Raw genomic sequence first — 14,769 nt, 5'->3', positions numbered from 1 at the left:
AATATTTGCTTGCCCTGGCACCAAGAAACAAAGGTGAGAGCCAGTTAGGCACACAGAGATGGTGGTGTGGCTCTGGTGAAGAAGGTCATGGAGGTTTAGATTCCAGCACCCCCTGGCTCTGTAATTCCAGGTCAACTCTTCAACCATCTTCCCGGGCTGAGCCCAGGCCCTCATTAATTCATTTGCTTCAGAAGGTCAGATAAAGCACTAGAAAAAGTCATCTGCCCCTAGTGAAGCCGCTTTTAGGATTCGGGTGCCATTAGATGGGTTTTAGCCAAGAACGCAAGGAATTCTGTCTTGCTTCAGCTGTCCATTTGGGACCCCAAGGAAGCAATGGCAAAGAAAAGCAAAACGCCAGTGTATTTGGGGTACTGAACTCATAGGTCTGATATGCTGGATTGGAGCCCAGAAGCCTAGATTGCAGGCCTAAGGAGCTGCTTCCCTGGTCCTGTAGCTCTGAGAGAGAAGAGCCAAGGCACAGAGAAGGCCAACACAGGATGAACAACATGTGCCAGGAAAAAGAGGAAGAGCAGTGGGCTGACTACTGAGGGGACCCACCATCAAGCCATCCAAGGCAGGGAACTGGCTGGCAGGAGCCATCTTTTGGGGGAGGCAGTGGCTGGGGTGGGGGGCAGGGAAGCAGAGGGGCCGAGATTTCCTTCCCCTGTAGGAAACTTGGTCCATTTTTTCTTTCTTCTGTAAACCCACTCTTTCTCACAGCTAAGGGTGTGACCTACTGGGCCTGGGAGGGTGTCAGGACCTATTGATCCTGGCCATTAGGGACATGGCTGTGGCTCCTGGTATTCTAAGGAAAGCTGCTTAGATGCAGCCCGAGAGCCGTGAAATGGGTCAGTAATTAGGTCAACTCTGAGGACCCACTAACCCCATGTTCCAGTTCTGATTGGGAATCATGCTCAGTTGTGTTGTCCAAGCTCTATAGACAGTATTGCTCTTTGACCACCAGATGACAAAGAGGTCTGGGTGAAGCCGACAATGCCACGACCTGCAGTGTGACATTTGTAGGAGTGTAGTCCTTTCTGCAATCCCCACAACAGAATGTCAACTGAAGAAAGTCCTTGACTCAAGTCCCCATGGCAAATGGCGGTGTGACCTCAGCCCTCCTCGGTCTTTCCATGTGCCTCTCCTGGGCCAGAGACACCCCTATACCCACCACTGCTGGCCCACAGTGGGTCTGGGGCACTTCAGCTGTGGGTGGACCTGAGCAGTCGGGGGCCCCTGGGAACAACTGACACTTCTCCCCAACCCTGAGCTGGCATGAACTATACCTGCTCTTGCAAGACCCATGTCCCCAGGTCTCAAAGGGACAAGAGGGCATATTAGAACATTCTGGCACCAACCAGCACCACCCTCCCAACACACACACACACACACACACACACACACACACACAAGCACACACACACACAAGCACACACACACACACATACAGTGAGGAAATTTTACTGACAATTCTCAGCTACCCCAGCCACTTCTCCTTAGGGCAAATATTCTCCATCCCAAGCAGAGGTGGTGCTCTTGGGAGGGGACATAGTGCAGGGGATACCACGTCCCAGTATTGGGCTGAGAAAATGGCAGGAGACTCATGCTGATATGGGGAAGAGGAAGGTGGGGAAAGAAAGAATCTCCTCGGTTTGAAACTGGGAGAAACCTCTCAGCTGTGTCCACATTTTCCTTACCTGCCTTGTGCTGTCATCCCCACTTACCCCAGAACCAGTCTCCACTTTGGGGAGCCCTCAGGCCTTGGTTCGTGGTGCCTCCCCATGGACCCCTGACAGTGGTTCTGCTTGTCCCCTTCTTCCACTCCAGCTGGTCCTGACCCTGCTACCTCCGCACCTTGGGCACCAAGCTCCTCATGCTGGCCCGTCTAGTGCCCTGGAGGAACCAGGACATTCTTCTACTTACCACTTCCCAGGACTCCCCATCCCTCTGTGCAGGAAGTCTTGCTCATCCTTAAGGTTTTCAAGCCCTCTGGGGTCTGCCCCACCTGAGCCCTCAGGCCTCCTCTCATGACCCTGTGCACCCCAGTTTCTTTTCTTTACCCACCAACACCAGGCTCTCCTACCCTTAAGCCGGTGCAAGCACAGGCCCTAGTCTGAGAACATTCATCTGCTCTCTGCTTCATTCTTTAAGGCACAGCCCAGATGTCCCTCCCTCTGGGAAGCCTGCCCTTGCTTGCACAGAGTTCAATTTCTCTCCCTCCACTCTTAAGCCAACTCCTATGTCCTTCTGTCCAGCCACCTCCTTGCTGGGCCCCAGCTCTCTGCTTATACAGCTGCCTCTCCCAACTGGCCAGGCCTGCCTGGATGCAGCACAGGCCAGCTGTCAACAAGGGAGGGAGTGGGTGGCCAGGGGTGCTGGTTAGTCTGTAAAGGCGCCCTGGGCACCTCCTGTAGGAAACACGCCTTCAGCAGGCCACCTTGGGGCCCCAGGTCCTGGGGGGCAGTTCATCTTGTGGACTTAAAAAATTATTCACAACCTAAAAGTAGAGAGTTATGTTTCATTCAGTGGAAATTTTTAGGACTTAAGCCCAGGAGGCAGCATCTCAACTAACCCTGAGAAAACTGCTCTGAGGAGGTGAGGGAGGAAACCTGGTTATATAGAAGTTTTGCAACAAAGGGCAGGTTGTCTGACCATCAAAAGTTTATTTTAAATTAAAGAAAACCACATATCCCAAGTTGAGGAATTTAGCGTTTTTCTATATATGGGAAGATGCAAGAATCTGGGCTCACTGAAATCATTCCTTTGATATGTGCCTCAGCTATCTGGGGCCAGTATCCTGTATTTTCACATCCTGAGTTTCCTCAGGGCTCACGGTAGGGAGTGGCTGCAGCCTGATGGCTGCTAGATGGCAAGGATTCTTTCCTCCTGAGTTTCCTCAGGGCTCACCAGCTCACATTCCTGATGGCTGCATTTGCTGATGACTATGACATCTTTTGTTTAACGATATGGCAGGCAATATTCCATTTCTCAATCTCTGCTTGTGTTTGCAGCTGCTACTTTCTTCGTGAACTTCATCGCCAAGCCTGTGGCCCCACCTTCGGCTGCCCTCACTCCTGCCGTGGAGGCCAGGGCTGGGGCTGCGGCCAACCCCTTTCTCAAAGGCTTCAACCCTCTGAAGTTCATCCCGGCCAGCCTGGGAAACCCTGTGGAGCATCTCGTGGAGGGCTCCAGGCAGTGTGTGGCTGAGCTGGGCCCTGAGGCCATGGGGGCCCTGAAGGCTCTGCTGGTAATGTGAGCACCCTCCCAGTGCCAGCAGCACCCTCCAGCCATCCTCCAGGAGAGTGGAATACTTCACTCCGCAAAATCCTACAAGAGACATCTGGGTCCTATATCAGGGAAACCTCATTTTCCACCCGCAGGAGAAGCTAGCTGTTCCTGGGCAGGAATCAGGATGATGGTCATATCTGAATGGCAGGGGGGCTGTGGAGGTCTGGAGGGGTAAGGTACTGGACGTACCTGTCACAGGGATGCTGCCCATGCCTGTCCCAGCACAAAGTATGTCTCATGACCCACCTGGGAGCCCTCCCCAGAGTTGCAGCTGTACCTTCCTGCCTGAGGTTCTTCAGGTGTCTGCGGCCTCACCTCACTCTCCCAGCGGCAGTAGCTGGAGGAGGAGCACACTTAAGCTTGGCTTCTCCTTTTCAGGGGGCCCTGACGTTCTCTGGCTAAGCTGAGGCTGGACTATCCCAGCCTGGGGACAAGATGTTGCCATCTACAGGCTGGGGACCTGCTGCCCAGCCCTGAGCATTCATACCCTTCCCCTATTCTCTCAATAAACATGGATAAGAGCAGCTTTGGGGTTGATGTCTTCTCACCTTTATGTTAATTCCTGTTCTTCTCCCTGCTGTGAGCAATAGTGAAGGAAGAGGGGCCTCAACCTGGGGCTAAGGCTGGGTTGGTCCCTACACCTCAGGAGGTACACCATGCCTCAGATTATGTGAGTGTGTGTGTCTGTGTGTGTGTGTCTGTGTGTGTGTGTGTGTGTGTGTGTGTGTGTGAGTGAGAGAGAGAATTATAATTGACATTGTGGTAGGTAGCATAGAGCCAATAATGAAAGGTGACAGGGATCAGGCAAGCATCTGTGTTAAACTGGATTTGAAAATTAACTAGGAGGCTTTTTCCCTGTTAGCCTCATTATTTTTAAAATTTATTTATTTATTTTTATTGGAGTATAATTGTGTACAATGTTGCATTAGTCTCTGCTGTACAGTGAAGTGAATCAGCTATACGTATACATATATCCCCTCCCTCTTGGGCCTCCATCCCACCCCACCCCACCCTGATCCCACCTATCTAGGTTGTCACAGAGCACCAAGCTGATTTTTTCTTTATTTTGCTCCACAGTTTTTTCCACCATTGTATCTTCTAGCTCACTTATTAGTTCTTCTGTCTCAGTTATTCTGCTATTGTTTTCCTTCTAGTGTATTTTTCATTTCAGTTATTGTGTTGTTCATCACTGTTTGTTCTCTAGTTCTTCTAGGTCCTTGTTAAACATTTCTTATATCTTCTTAAGCAGTGCTGCCATGCTATTTCCGAGATCTTGGATCATCTTTACTATCATTATATCATTATATCTGAATTCTTTTTTGGGTAGATTGCCTATTTCCTCTTCATTTATTTGACTGTGTGGGATTTTACCTTGCTCCTTCATCTGCAACATATTTCTCCATTGTCTCATTTTGTCTATCCTACTGCGTTTATGTTCTCCTTTCTGCAGGCTGCTGAGCCATGGTTCCTCTTGTTCTGTTGTCTGCCCCCTGGTGAGTGAGGTTGGTTCAGGGGCTTGTGTAGGCTTCCTGGTGTGAGAGACTTGTGTACATGCTCTGGTGGGTGGAGCTGAGTCTTTTCCCTCTGATGGGCAGGGCCCCATCAGGTGGTGTGATTTCAGGTGTCAGTGAGCTTAGTACGACTTTAGGCAGCCTGTCTGCTGATGGGTGGGGCTGTGTTCCTGTCTTGCTTATTGTTTGGCCTGAGGCGTCCAGCAGTGGAGTTTGCAGGCAGTTGGGTGGAGTTGGTTCTTGATGGCGAGATGAGGACCTCCTGGAGACCTCACATTGATTAATATTCCCTGGGACCTGAAGTTGTTTGTTAGTCCAGTGGCTTGGACTTGACACTCCCACCACAGATACTCAGGCAGAAAGAAAAAAAAAAAAAGCAACAAACAGAAAAGAGCAGAACAATAACAAAGAATAAAAAATAAAATAAAATTAGAAAAATTAAAAATACATTAGGAAAAATAACAATAAAAATGGAACAGCAAAACAAAACAGAGCCACAACAGCAAAAAAATAAAAAAGAAAATAAGGAAAATTTTAAAATAAAAAATAAATAAATTAAAAGATAAGAATTAAAAAAGAAAAAAAATAAAAAGTAAAATAATAAAAGATTTAAAACTCCCTGGTGCCTCCTGTATCAGTGTCCTTGCCCCCACAGTGATCTACAGCCAACCAAGCCCTGCCTCCTCAGTAGGTCTCCAAGACCTCTAGGTGGGTTTCTGGACCTGCTCTGTCAGCCCCAACTCTGCATGTGTTTCTCACCAGCGTCTATTCCTGAAGTTGGACTGGAGCACATGAGCCTGCACAAGACAGCTGGGACACAGGCCTCCACAGGCATGCCTCCAGGGGCTGGTGCAGCCGGACTAAGACTTGGAGGGGGACAGCCTTCAGCCCGCCAGGCCCCACATGGTCTGAGACCCTGTCAGGGGCATCACTCGGGGTGCCAGTTCCCACAAAGCCAGAGGAGGCTTTGGTGGGAGTGAGGCTCAGGCCCAGGACCCACTCTGCTAGAAGAGGCTTTGTCGGGGTGGTGTGTGGGCTCTTGGGACCTGCACAGCTCACAGCAGCTTTGTGGGGGCTGGTACTCAGGTCCACCAGGACCCATGTGGCTGGAAGAGGCCCCAGCTGGTGCGGGGCTCAGGCCTGGGACCCACGCAGCTGGAGGGGACCCAGGGGGTGGGGCTCCAGCTGGAAGAGGCCTTGTGGGGGTGGGGCTCAGACCTGAGACTCATGTGGCTGGAAGTGGCCTTAACAGGGTGGGGGGTACGGGGGGTGCTCAGGACCTGGATTCCATCAGGCTCACCAGGGCCCGAGTGGGCAGGGGAGATGCTGGCTGCTTCCTCTCAGATCCCCCAGTCCCCCAAAAGTCCCTCTCCATCCCCGCTGATACCCCCCCATGAGTGGGCCCCTCCGATCACGGGAACTTCTCCTCTCTCCCAGCGCCACCTCAGGGGTGCCAGTCCTGTCCCGCCTCCACTTTTCTTCCCCTCCTCCTTCTCTCCCACGTCCTACCTAGTCATGCACGGATTCCTCCCATCACCTAGGATGTCCGAGGTCCCCCACCAGCACCTAGTAGGTGCTCTACTTGTGAGGAGATGTGAACTCCACATCCTCTTACTCCACCATCTTGACTGTGCCCCTGCATTCTGTAATAACTTTAAATGTAATAACTTTAAAACTTTAACTTTTATAATCTATGAAAATATTGCATCACTATTTCTGTACACCTGAAACTAATATTTATAATATTGTAAATCAGCTATACTTCAATTAAAAATTTTTTTAAAGAAACATATAAACCTAACTTTGTTTTCAGTGATGGTATAATCAGCAGAGAGGAACTATTTCAAGTAACACAAAAACGTAGTAATTTGGAACTCTGCATCCTGTACCCCAAGGACAAGAAGAACTGTAAAAACAATGAAAGTTTTCTGGTTGGTGTCATTGCCATACTGAGGTCATTCTTTGCATATTCTAAGTCAAATGAGTAATTATGTTAGTGTCATTGAAACCTGAGATTTCTGGTAAAGTTGAAAGAAGATGCTGATATGATTAGAGTAAAAACCTTATAGCTCAAGATTTGAACTGGAAGTATAATTTGAACTTTAAGTATAATTATCCTGATGTATTTTATCTTTAGGAGGAAAAAAACCCTCTTATCTCTGTCTCCTAAAAGGACCAAGAAACTGACTAATCCCATAACATGCCTAATGAGAACTGTGGCCTCTAGATAACATTTCCCACTAAAGGAACCAAGAATCTTTGGAGGAATGCCTGGTTCCAGGCCAGAAGCAGGAAATGTGAAAGATCAACCTGGAACATCTTTCCATACAGAACAGAAGGAGGCTACCAAACACTATTGGGATTGTGCCCAAAATACACAGGAACCAGTTTGAATAAAGCTCCCACTGGCCAAAGATGGGGTAAATTGAACATCAGTAGTGGTAGAAAAAACAAATGGATGAAATTCACTAAATATGTTCAAAACCATATGATTTTGATACAGGGGAAAATAGTCTATGTGGTAACTACTAGAGACACAAGGAAATTAACTCAATGTTCTGAAAACTGATAAGTATTTTTTAAAAGAATGCTTATCACTTTGAAATAGGTACTGAAATATTTACAGATTAAATGATATGATGTCTGGACTTTGCTTTTAAATAACCTAGGGTGTGCACAACATGTGGGATAGTTGAAACAAGATTAGCTATATAATAGTAATCAAAGCTTGGTGATGAGTGAATCGAGTTCATTCAGTTGTTCTCTGGACTGCAGTATACGTTGGAAACATTTCAAAATACAAAGTCAAAAAAAAAACGATTAAAAGTGAGAGAATATACACAACACATATAACTGATAAAAAGTAAGTATCCTGAGTATGTAAAGAATTACGTATCAATCAGAAAAGGACGAAACCCTCAATAGGCATAAAATCATAAGAGGAATCTGAAATATAATTGAAACCACAATGAAATATTATTATATCCACCAGACTGCCAAAAATTAAAAATCAGACAAAAACAAACATAGGCTAAGTTGTGGAACAATGAAAAAACTCACAAAGTGCTCGTGGGAGAGTAAATGGGAACAAACACTTTGAAGAGAGTTAAGCATACCTAGTAAGTCAAATGTGCATGCTCTATCACCTAACAATTCCAACCCTCAAGTTTATACTCCAGAGAAACTCTTGTACTCCAGCACCTACCAGAATGTTCAGAGCAGGATGATGTGTAAGGCTGGAGGGAATGTGGAAGAAAACTAGAAACAACTCAAAGACACTTGCAGAGAAGAATGAATAAATATATTTTGGAATATTCACACAATATCATACTACAGGGAAAACAAATTAACTACAGCTATTGCAACTGCATGCATTAGCATGAATTAAACATAGTGACCAAAGAATTCAAGTTGCAAAAGAAATAATACAAAATGATTTCATTTATGTATTATTTTTGAGATAATTCATATACCATTAAATTCACCCCTTTAAAGTGAATTCAGAGGTTTTAGAATATTCAGTGTAGTGCAATCATCACCACTACCTAACCTCAGGACATTTATATCAGCCCCAAAAGAAACTATACCCATTAGAAATCACTCTTCATTGGAGAAATATTTATTCAAATCCTTTAACCATTTTTAGATTGGGTTGTCTTTTCACTGTTGAGTTGTTAAGAGTTCTTTATATATTCTGGAGACTAGACTCATATATGATTTGCAAATATTGGGTTGTCTTTTTTTTTCCTTTGAAGCACAAAAGTTTAAAATTTTTTTAAATTTATTTTATTTATTTTTAGCTGTGTTGGGTCTTCATTGCTGCTCGTGGGCTTTCTCTAGTTGTGGCGAGCAGGGGCTACTCTTCGTTGTGGTGCACAGGCTTCTCATTGTGGTGGCTTCTCTTGTTGTGGAGCTCGGGCTCTAGGCAGGTGGGCTTCAGTAGTTGTGGCAGGCATGCTCAATAGTTGTGGCTTGTGGGCTCTAGAGCACAGGCTCAGTAGTTGTGGCGCACAGGCTTAGTTGCTCCGCAGCATGTGGTATCTTCCCAGACCAGGGCTCAAACCCGTGTTCCCTGCATTGGCAGACGGATTCTTAACCTCTGCACCACCAGGGAAGCCCCAAAGTTTTAATTCTGACAAAGTCCAGATAATCTATTTTTATCTTTGGTTGCTTGTGCTTTAAAAGGTGTCTTATCTAAGTTAATTATTGCCTAATCTAAGGTCATGAAGATTTTTACCTATGTCTTTTCCCAAGGGTTTTTGTAGTTTTAGCTTTTACATTTACATTTTTTGATTCATTTTGAGTTAACTGTATATGGTGTGTGGTAGAGGTTCAACTTCATTCTTTTACTTGTACATATTCAGTGGTCTAGCACCACTTGCTGGAGACACAATTCTTTTCCCTACTGAGGTGTCCTGGCACCTTTGTTCAAAATCAATTGAACAATGTAAGAGTTTATTTCTAGGCTCTCAATTCAATTCCATTGATCTATATGCTTTCCTTATGCCAATACCCCACTGTGTTGATTACTGTAGCTTTGTAATAAGGACCTTTGTAATCAGGACGTTTGAGTCTTCCAAATTTGTTCTCTTTCAAGATTAGCTGTTGGGGTCCCTTAGGTTTCCGTATGAATTTTTAAGATCAGTTTGTAAATTTCTGCAACAAACAAAAAGCCAATGGGATTTTGTTAGAGATTGTACTGACTCTGTAGATCAATTCTGGGAGTATTGCCATCCTAACAGTATCAAGTTTTTCAATCCATAAAAATGAAATGTCTTTCCATTTACTTAGGTCTTTTTTCAATGTTTTATAGTTTTCAGTGTACAAGTATTGCATTTCTTTTGTTAAATTTATTCCTAAGTATTTTATTGCTTAATGCTATTGTAAATGAAATTGTTTTAATTTGGAATTGTTCATGGCTAGTGAGTAGAAATACAATTGATTTTTGTATACTGATCTTATTATCCTGTAATCTTGCTGAACTTCCCTGTTAACTGTAACAGCTTCTAAGATTGTCTATGTACATTATGTCACCTTGAAATCTAGTTTTACTTTTTCCTCTCCAATCAATTTCACTGTTACCTGATTTATCAGCATACAATTGTTCATGGTATTCCACAATAATCCTTTTTATTCTGTAGGGTTGGTAGTAATGTATCCTTTTCATTTCTGATTTTAGTAAATTGAGTGGTTTTTTTCCATAGAGTATGGCTAAAGGCCCATCAATTTTGCTGATCTTTCCAAAGAACAACAAATGCCATATGGTTTTACAAACAATAAAAAATGCCTTTTATTTCATTTTCTTGCCTAATTTCCCTGGCTAGAACATCTAGTAGAATGTTGAATAGAAGTGGTAAGAGTGGACATTTTTTTTTTTTTTCTTCCTGATCTTAGGGAGAAAGTCTTCAGTCTTTCACCATTAAGTAGGATGTTAGCTGTGGGTTCTTTGTAAATGCCTTTATCAGGTTGAGGAAGTTTCCTTCCATTCCTAGTTTTGCAAGTGTGTTCTTGTTATTTTTAAATAAAGCATTGTAGAATTTTGTCAAATACCTTTTCCATGCCTAATGTGATAATCCTGTCATTTTGTCCTTTAAACTATTGATATAGTGTATTACATTAATGGGGGATATTAAGCCAAGCTTGCATTCTTGGGATAAGTCCCACTTGGTGACAGTGTCTGATCTTTTAACATTTTGCTGGATTGTTTTACTAGTTTTTTAAGAATTTTGCATCTATATTCATAAGTGATGTTAGTGTGTGGTTTTCTTTCCTTGTGTTAGCTTTGTCTGGTTTTGATATTAGGGTAATACTGGCCTCAAAGAATGAGTTAGGAAGTGTTCCTTCTTCAGGTTTTTGGAAGTTTGTGAAGAATTGATACTCTTCTTGGAATTCCACCAGTGAAGCCATTTGGGCCTGGGCTTTTTCTTTCCATAGTTTTTTTCATTACTAATTCAACCTCTTTACTTGTTTTAAGTTTATTCAATTTTTTCTATTTCTTCTTGAGTCGGTTTTGGTAGTATGTCTTTCTAGGTATTTGTCTATGCTATTTAATTCATTAGCATAGTATTCCATAACCCTTCTTCTGTAAAGTTAGTAGCAATGTCCTCCTTTAATTCCTGATTTTAGTAATTTGAGTGTTCTTTAATCAATTTTGCTGATCTTTCCAAAGAACTAACTTTTGTTTTGCTCCTTTCTCAATTGTGTTCCTTTTCTCCATTTCATTATTTTCTTACTTCTGCTTGCTTTGGGTTTACTTTGCTCTTTGTTTTCCAGTGTCTTAAAATTGGAAGGTTAGGTTTTTTGTTTTAATAAATCTATGTTTTTATAGCTATAAATTTCCCTTTAAGCAGTTTTTGCTGCATCCCACCAGGTTTGGTATGTCTTCATTTATTTCAAAGTATTTTCTAATTTCTCTTTTGAGTTTTTAGACCCATTGGTTTTAGGAGTGCATTGTTTAATTTCCACATATTTCCAAAGTTCTCAACTTTTCATCTAACTTCACTATGATTGGAGAATATACTCTGTATGATCTTAGTTCTTTTACATTTTGAAGCTTGTTTTATGATGTAGCCTATGGAATACTGAATAATGTCCCATGTGCACTTGAGAAGAATGTGTATTCTGGTGTTGCTATGTGCTCTACACGTTACGTGTAGTTGCCTTATAGTGCTGTTCAAGTCTCTTATTTTGTTTACCTGCCCAGTTGTTTTATCCACTGAGCAGGGCATTAGTGTCCAACTGTCATTGTTGAATTGTCCATCATTCCCTTCCAGTCAGTTGTCTCATGTAGCTTGGGGTTGCTTATCATTGGTGTTGCACATCATTACAGACTGCCCCGTTTTATTTCTAATAACATATTTTGTTTTCAAGTCTATTTTATCTATTAGTATAGCCACTCCAACTTTCTGATAATTTGCATCCTTTTCCATACTTTTACTTTCACCATTTGTATCTTTAAAGTGTCTCCTGTACACAGCATATAGTTGGGTCATGTTTATTTTTATCTAGTCTGATCCCTTATTTTTTGACTGGATTAATCCATTCACATTTAATGTTATTATTGGACTTATGCCTACCATTTAACTTGTGTTTCATGTCTTTTTTGTTCCTTTATTCCTTATTTACATTTTTTTTGCATTGACTATTTTCTAGGGTAACGTTTTCTTTCATAATTTTTGCAATTTCATAATTGAGTTCATAGTTGAAAAAGTAGACTCAAATATCCAAATTGCTCCAAATATACTTCTTTTCCCATAACTGAATCAACTACTCAAAAAATCATTAAAACATTTTTTTTGGATCCATATCAACAAAATGTTTTTATATGAACCTATTTAACATTTTAGCAAAAGGTTATCAATTTCTCTCCAAGTTAAGAACTTTTCTGCTCAAGTACTAATTCATGTGTCAACTCTAGATTAAATCAAATTCAAAGGGAGGGGTATCTGCATAATTTCAAAAGCAACTCTAAGCTTATTCAATATCAACTAAGTGTTTTTCAAATTTTCCTGGTAGCTTTTGCAGCAAATTTACAAAATGTTAATTACAATGAAAATTTATAATGTCAGAAACTATGCAAAATCAACATTTCTTGATCCGTATCATGATGCTTCAATTTCAACATAAACTTTTGTACCTATCTGTGAAGGTGACAAATAAGCTTTTCCTTTTCTTGGAGTTTTAATTTTGGTTTACTCATATACAGTGCGATATCAGCAAGAAAGTGTGTATTACACTGACATGTTTTGCTCTTGATTACCGACTACTTGGCATTCCTTTTGTTGCAAGAAAATCGGAAACTGGAATTAATAGAAATGTAAACCAGTGTTTAAAATTCTTAATAATTCAACCAATGAGCATTAGTAAGGAAGACAAGATTGCTAAATTGTCTTTTATCACAAACTGGTTATGGTTCCTGGACTGGATTTGAACCTATATACTGATCAATTTTAACAATGGTGACACTTTTCAGAGTCTGTTTCAGAAAACTTATTTGCAATAAGCATCACTAGGTGAAACAAAAGAGAAATCCAGGCTCATTAAAAAATTCCAAGAGATCCAGATTTTTGACCTAACATAACAGAAGCACTTTCTGTAGTGACACTTTTTTCTCTGTATTTAGCAAAATTCTTCTGCAGATGTCAAAGATGCAAAAACATGCCACAAGTGATTTTCTTAGGCTGAGAATTCATATTTTTTTGTAAAATTGGATCTCCTTTAATACAGAGCAGAGCATACAAAGTATTAACTGGGCAGTGTCTTTTACATCATAGCTCATCTAAAGATAACATAGTTTCAGTTTTTCAATTTTGAATCAGCTAATCGTTAGTACTATTAGAAAGGTCTTATATTCTATAGGTAATTGCTTGCTTAACTGAAGATATTTCATTTTTGTAAAACAGTCTTTTCCTCGTAATTTTCTAATAAAATTTCCATAATAGAAACCATAAATCCAACAGAAAAATCTTTTTCTGTACACAAATACAAGCTCTTTTATAGCTGGCCAAGTATATAAGCTCTTATCCTGTTATAAACTGTTTAAAAACACTCTGTTGGACTTTTAAGTCTGATTTCAGGTGATTAATTTCATCTATTCTTTTTTGACGAAACATTAAATTCAATATGCACTTGGAATCGCTTCTTCTCGGCCTTTTGGCTAAGATCTAGTATCTGTTCTCATCAGTTTAATATGCATTTGAAGAAAATGTATCTTAATATTGTTCACTTTATTATTTTCTTTACACGAAGTTTTTCTTCTGCTCTGGTGCAGCATATTGCAATAATCATTCATCGTAAAACTCATATTATCTTCCAGTCTTTTCCAGTTGTGGTACTAGCTCAGTTCTGTATCAGTAGAACTGATTTTAATAATTTGTTCATACTTATTTTTTGAACTAGAAAACATAATTATATTAAAATATAGGTATCTCAATTACTCATTGTGACTTACACAGGCACAGTAACTCAGGCTGTTTGAATAAAATATTCAAATGAACACACTACTTTGGTTAGTAAATCATTGTTAGAATGGAACCAATTCTTTGACATCAACTGGTGATGTGTTTATGCCTAATACAAACAAGCAATACACTGGTTCCTTATCTTACACAATGCAAGAGATAAAGGGAAATATGGTCCTATCAAAATTAATAGTTTCATTTAACAAAAACCATTTTACAGTTCCATTCACACTAGCCATATTTCACGTGCTCAAAAGCCATGTGGTTAGAGGGTACCATATTGAACAACATAGTCTAATTCATTGCATGAGGGGAAACTTAAGTGGGTTTAGAATTGCTGGATTCCTTCCATTTATGTACTTTATTGAAGCATCTTCTAATGAATAATCTTACCTAGTGATCTCTGACAGGCAGTCTTTTTATACATAAGGCATTTTCAAGTATACAAAAAAGCCTAAAGGAAACAGGCTGAAATAATCAAATTTGCATAAGTGCTATCTTTTATTATTTTCCAGAATTACTTAACTGTCTAGTAGGGGCACGTTGGATCTCTCTTGCAGACTAAAATCTGAATGAATTATAATGGGAAATGAAGTAAAATGCAGTTTGAGAAACAAATTTGTTTGACTAAATGTTTTTGTTGAGGTCAGTAAAGGAGAAACAAGGGCCTTGGTGATAAAGACATAAGAGATGTTGAGTCAGGATTTGCCTAATGGAAATAATGAAGGAATGAACAAAACTCACTTACCTGTCTTTTCTCCCATAAATGAGGCAGGAATCAAGGTTTTTATTGATTCTATTTCCTGAATGTGCCAAGTTTCCCTTCCTTTCTACTCTTACTGCTCTGCAAGCTGTCATCAGCTTATCTGTCAACTGGACCACATCAGAAACCAACTAACTATTCATTGTTTTAATCCACCCTCCACAACACTGCTAGAATGACCTTTCTAAACACAAATTGGGTAATGCTACTCCCATTTAAAACCCTGTGTGGTTCTTTGCCACCACCT

General features: G+C 41.2%; 1 protein-coding gene and 1 pseudogene across 1 annotated transcript; both read left to right on the top strand.

Moving 5' to 3' along the window:
* Positions 1 to 784: 784 nt before the first annotated feature.
* SCGB3A1 (secretoglobin family 3A member 1) lies at positions 785 to 3,256 on the top strand. The gene is made up of 2 exons (XM_059062413.1): positions 785 to 800; positions 3,012 to 3,256. The coding sequence occupies exons 1-2, from the start codon at positions 785 to 787 to the stop codon at positions 3,254 to 3,256; spliced, it is 261 nt and encodes an 86-aa protein (XP_058918396.1).
* A 10,179-nt stretch (positions 3,257 to 13,435) lies between these two features.
* LOC131756525 (U2 spliceosomal RNA) lies at positions 13,436 to 13,546 on the top strand (annotated as a pseudogene).
* Positions 13,547 to 14,769: the final 1,223 nt, after the last annotated feature.

This window comes from Kogia breviceps, chromosome 4, assembly GCF_026419965.1.
Source record: "Kogia breviceps isolate mKogBre1 chromosome 4, mKogBre1 haplotype 1, whole genome shotgun sequence".
Classification (NCBI taxonomy): domain Eukaryota; kingdom Metazoa; phylum Chordata; class Mammalia; order Artiodactyla; family Physeteridae; genus Kogia; species Kogia breviceps.
Note: the sequence above shows the minus strand (reverse complement) of the source record. Positions and strands in the feature narration are given on the sequence as shown.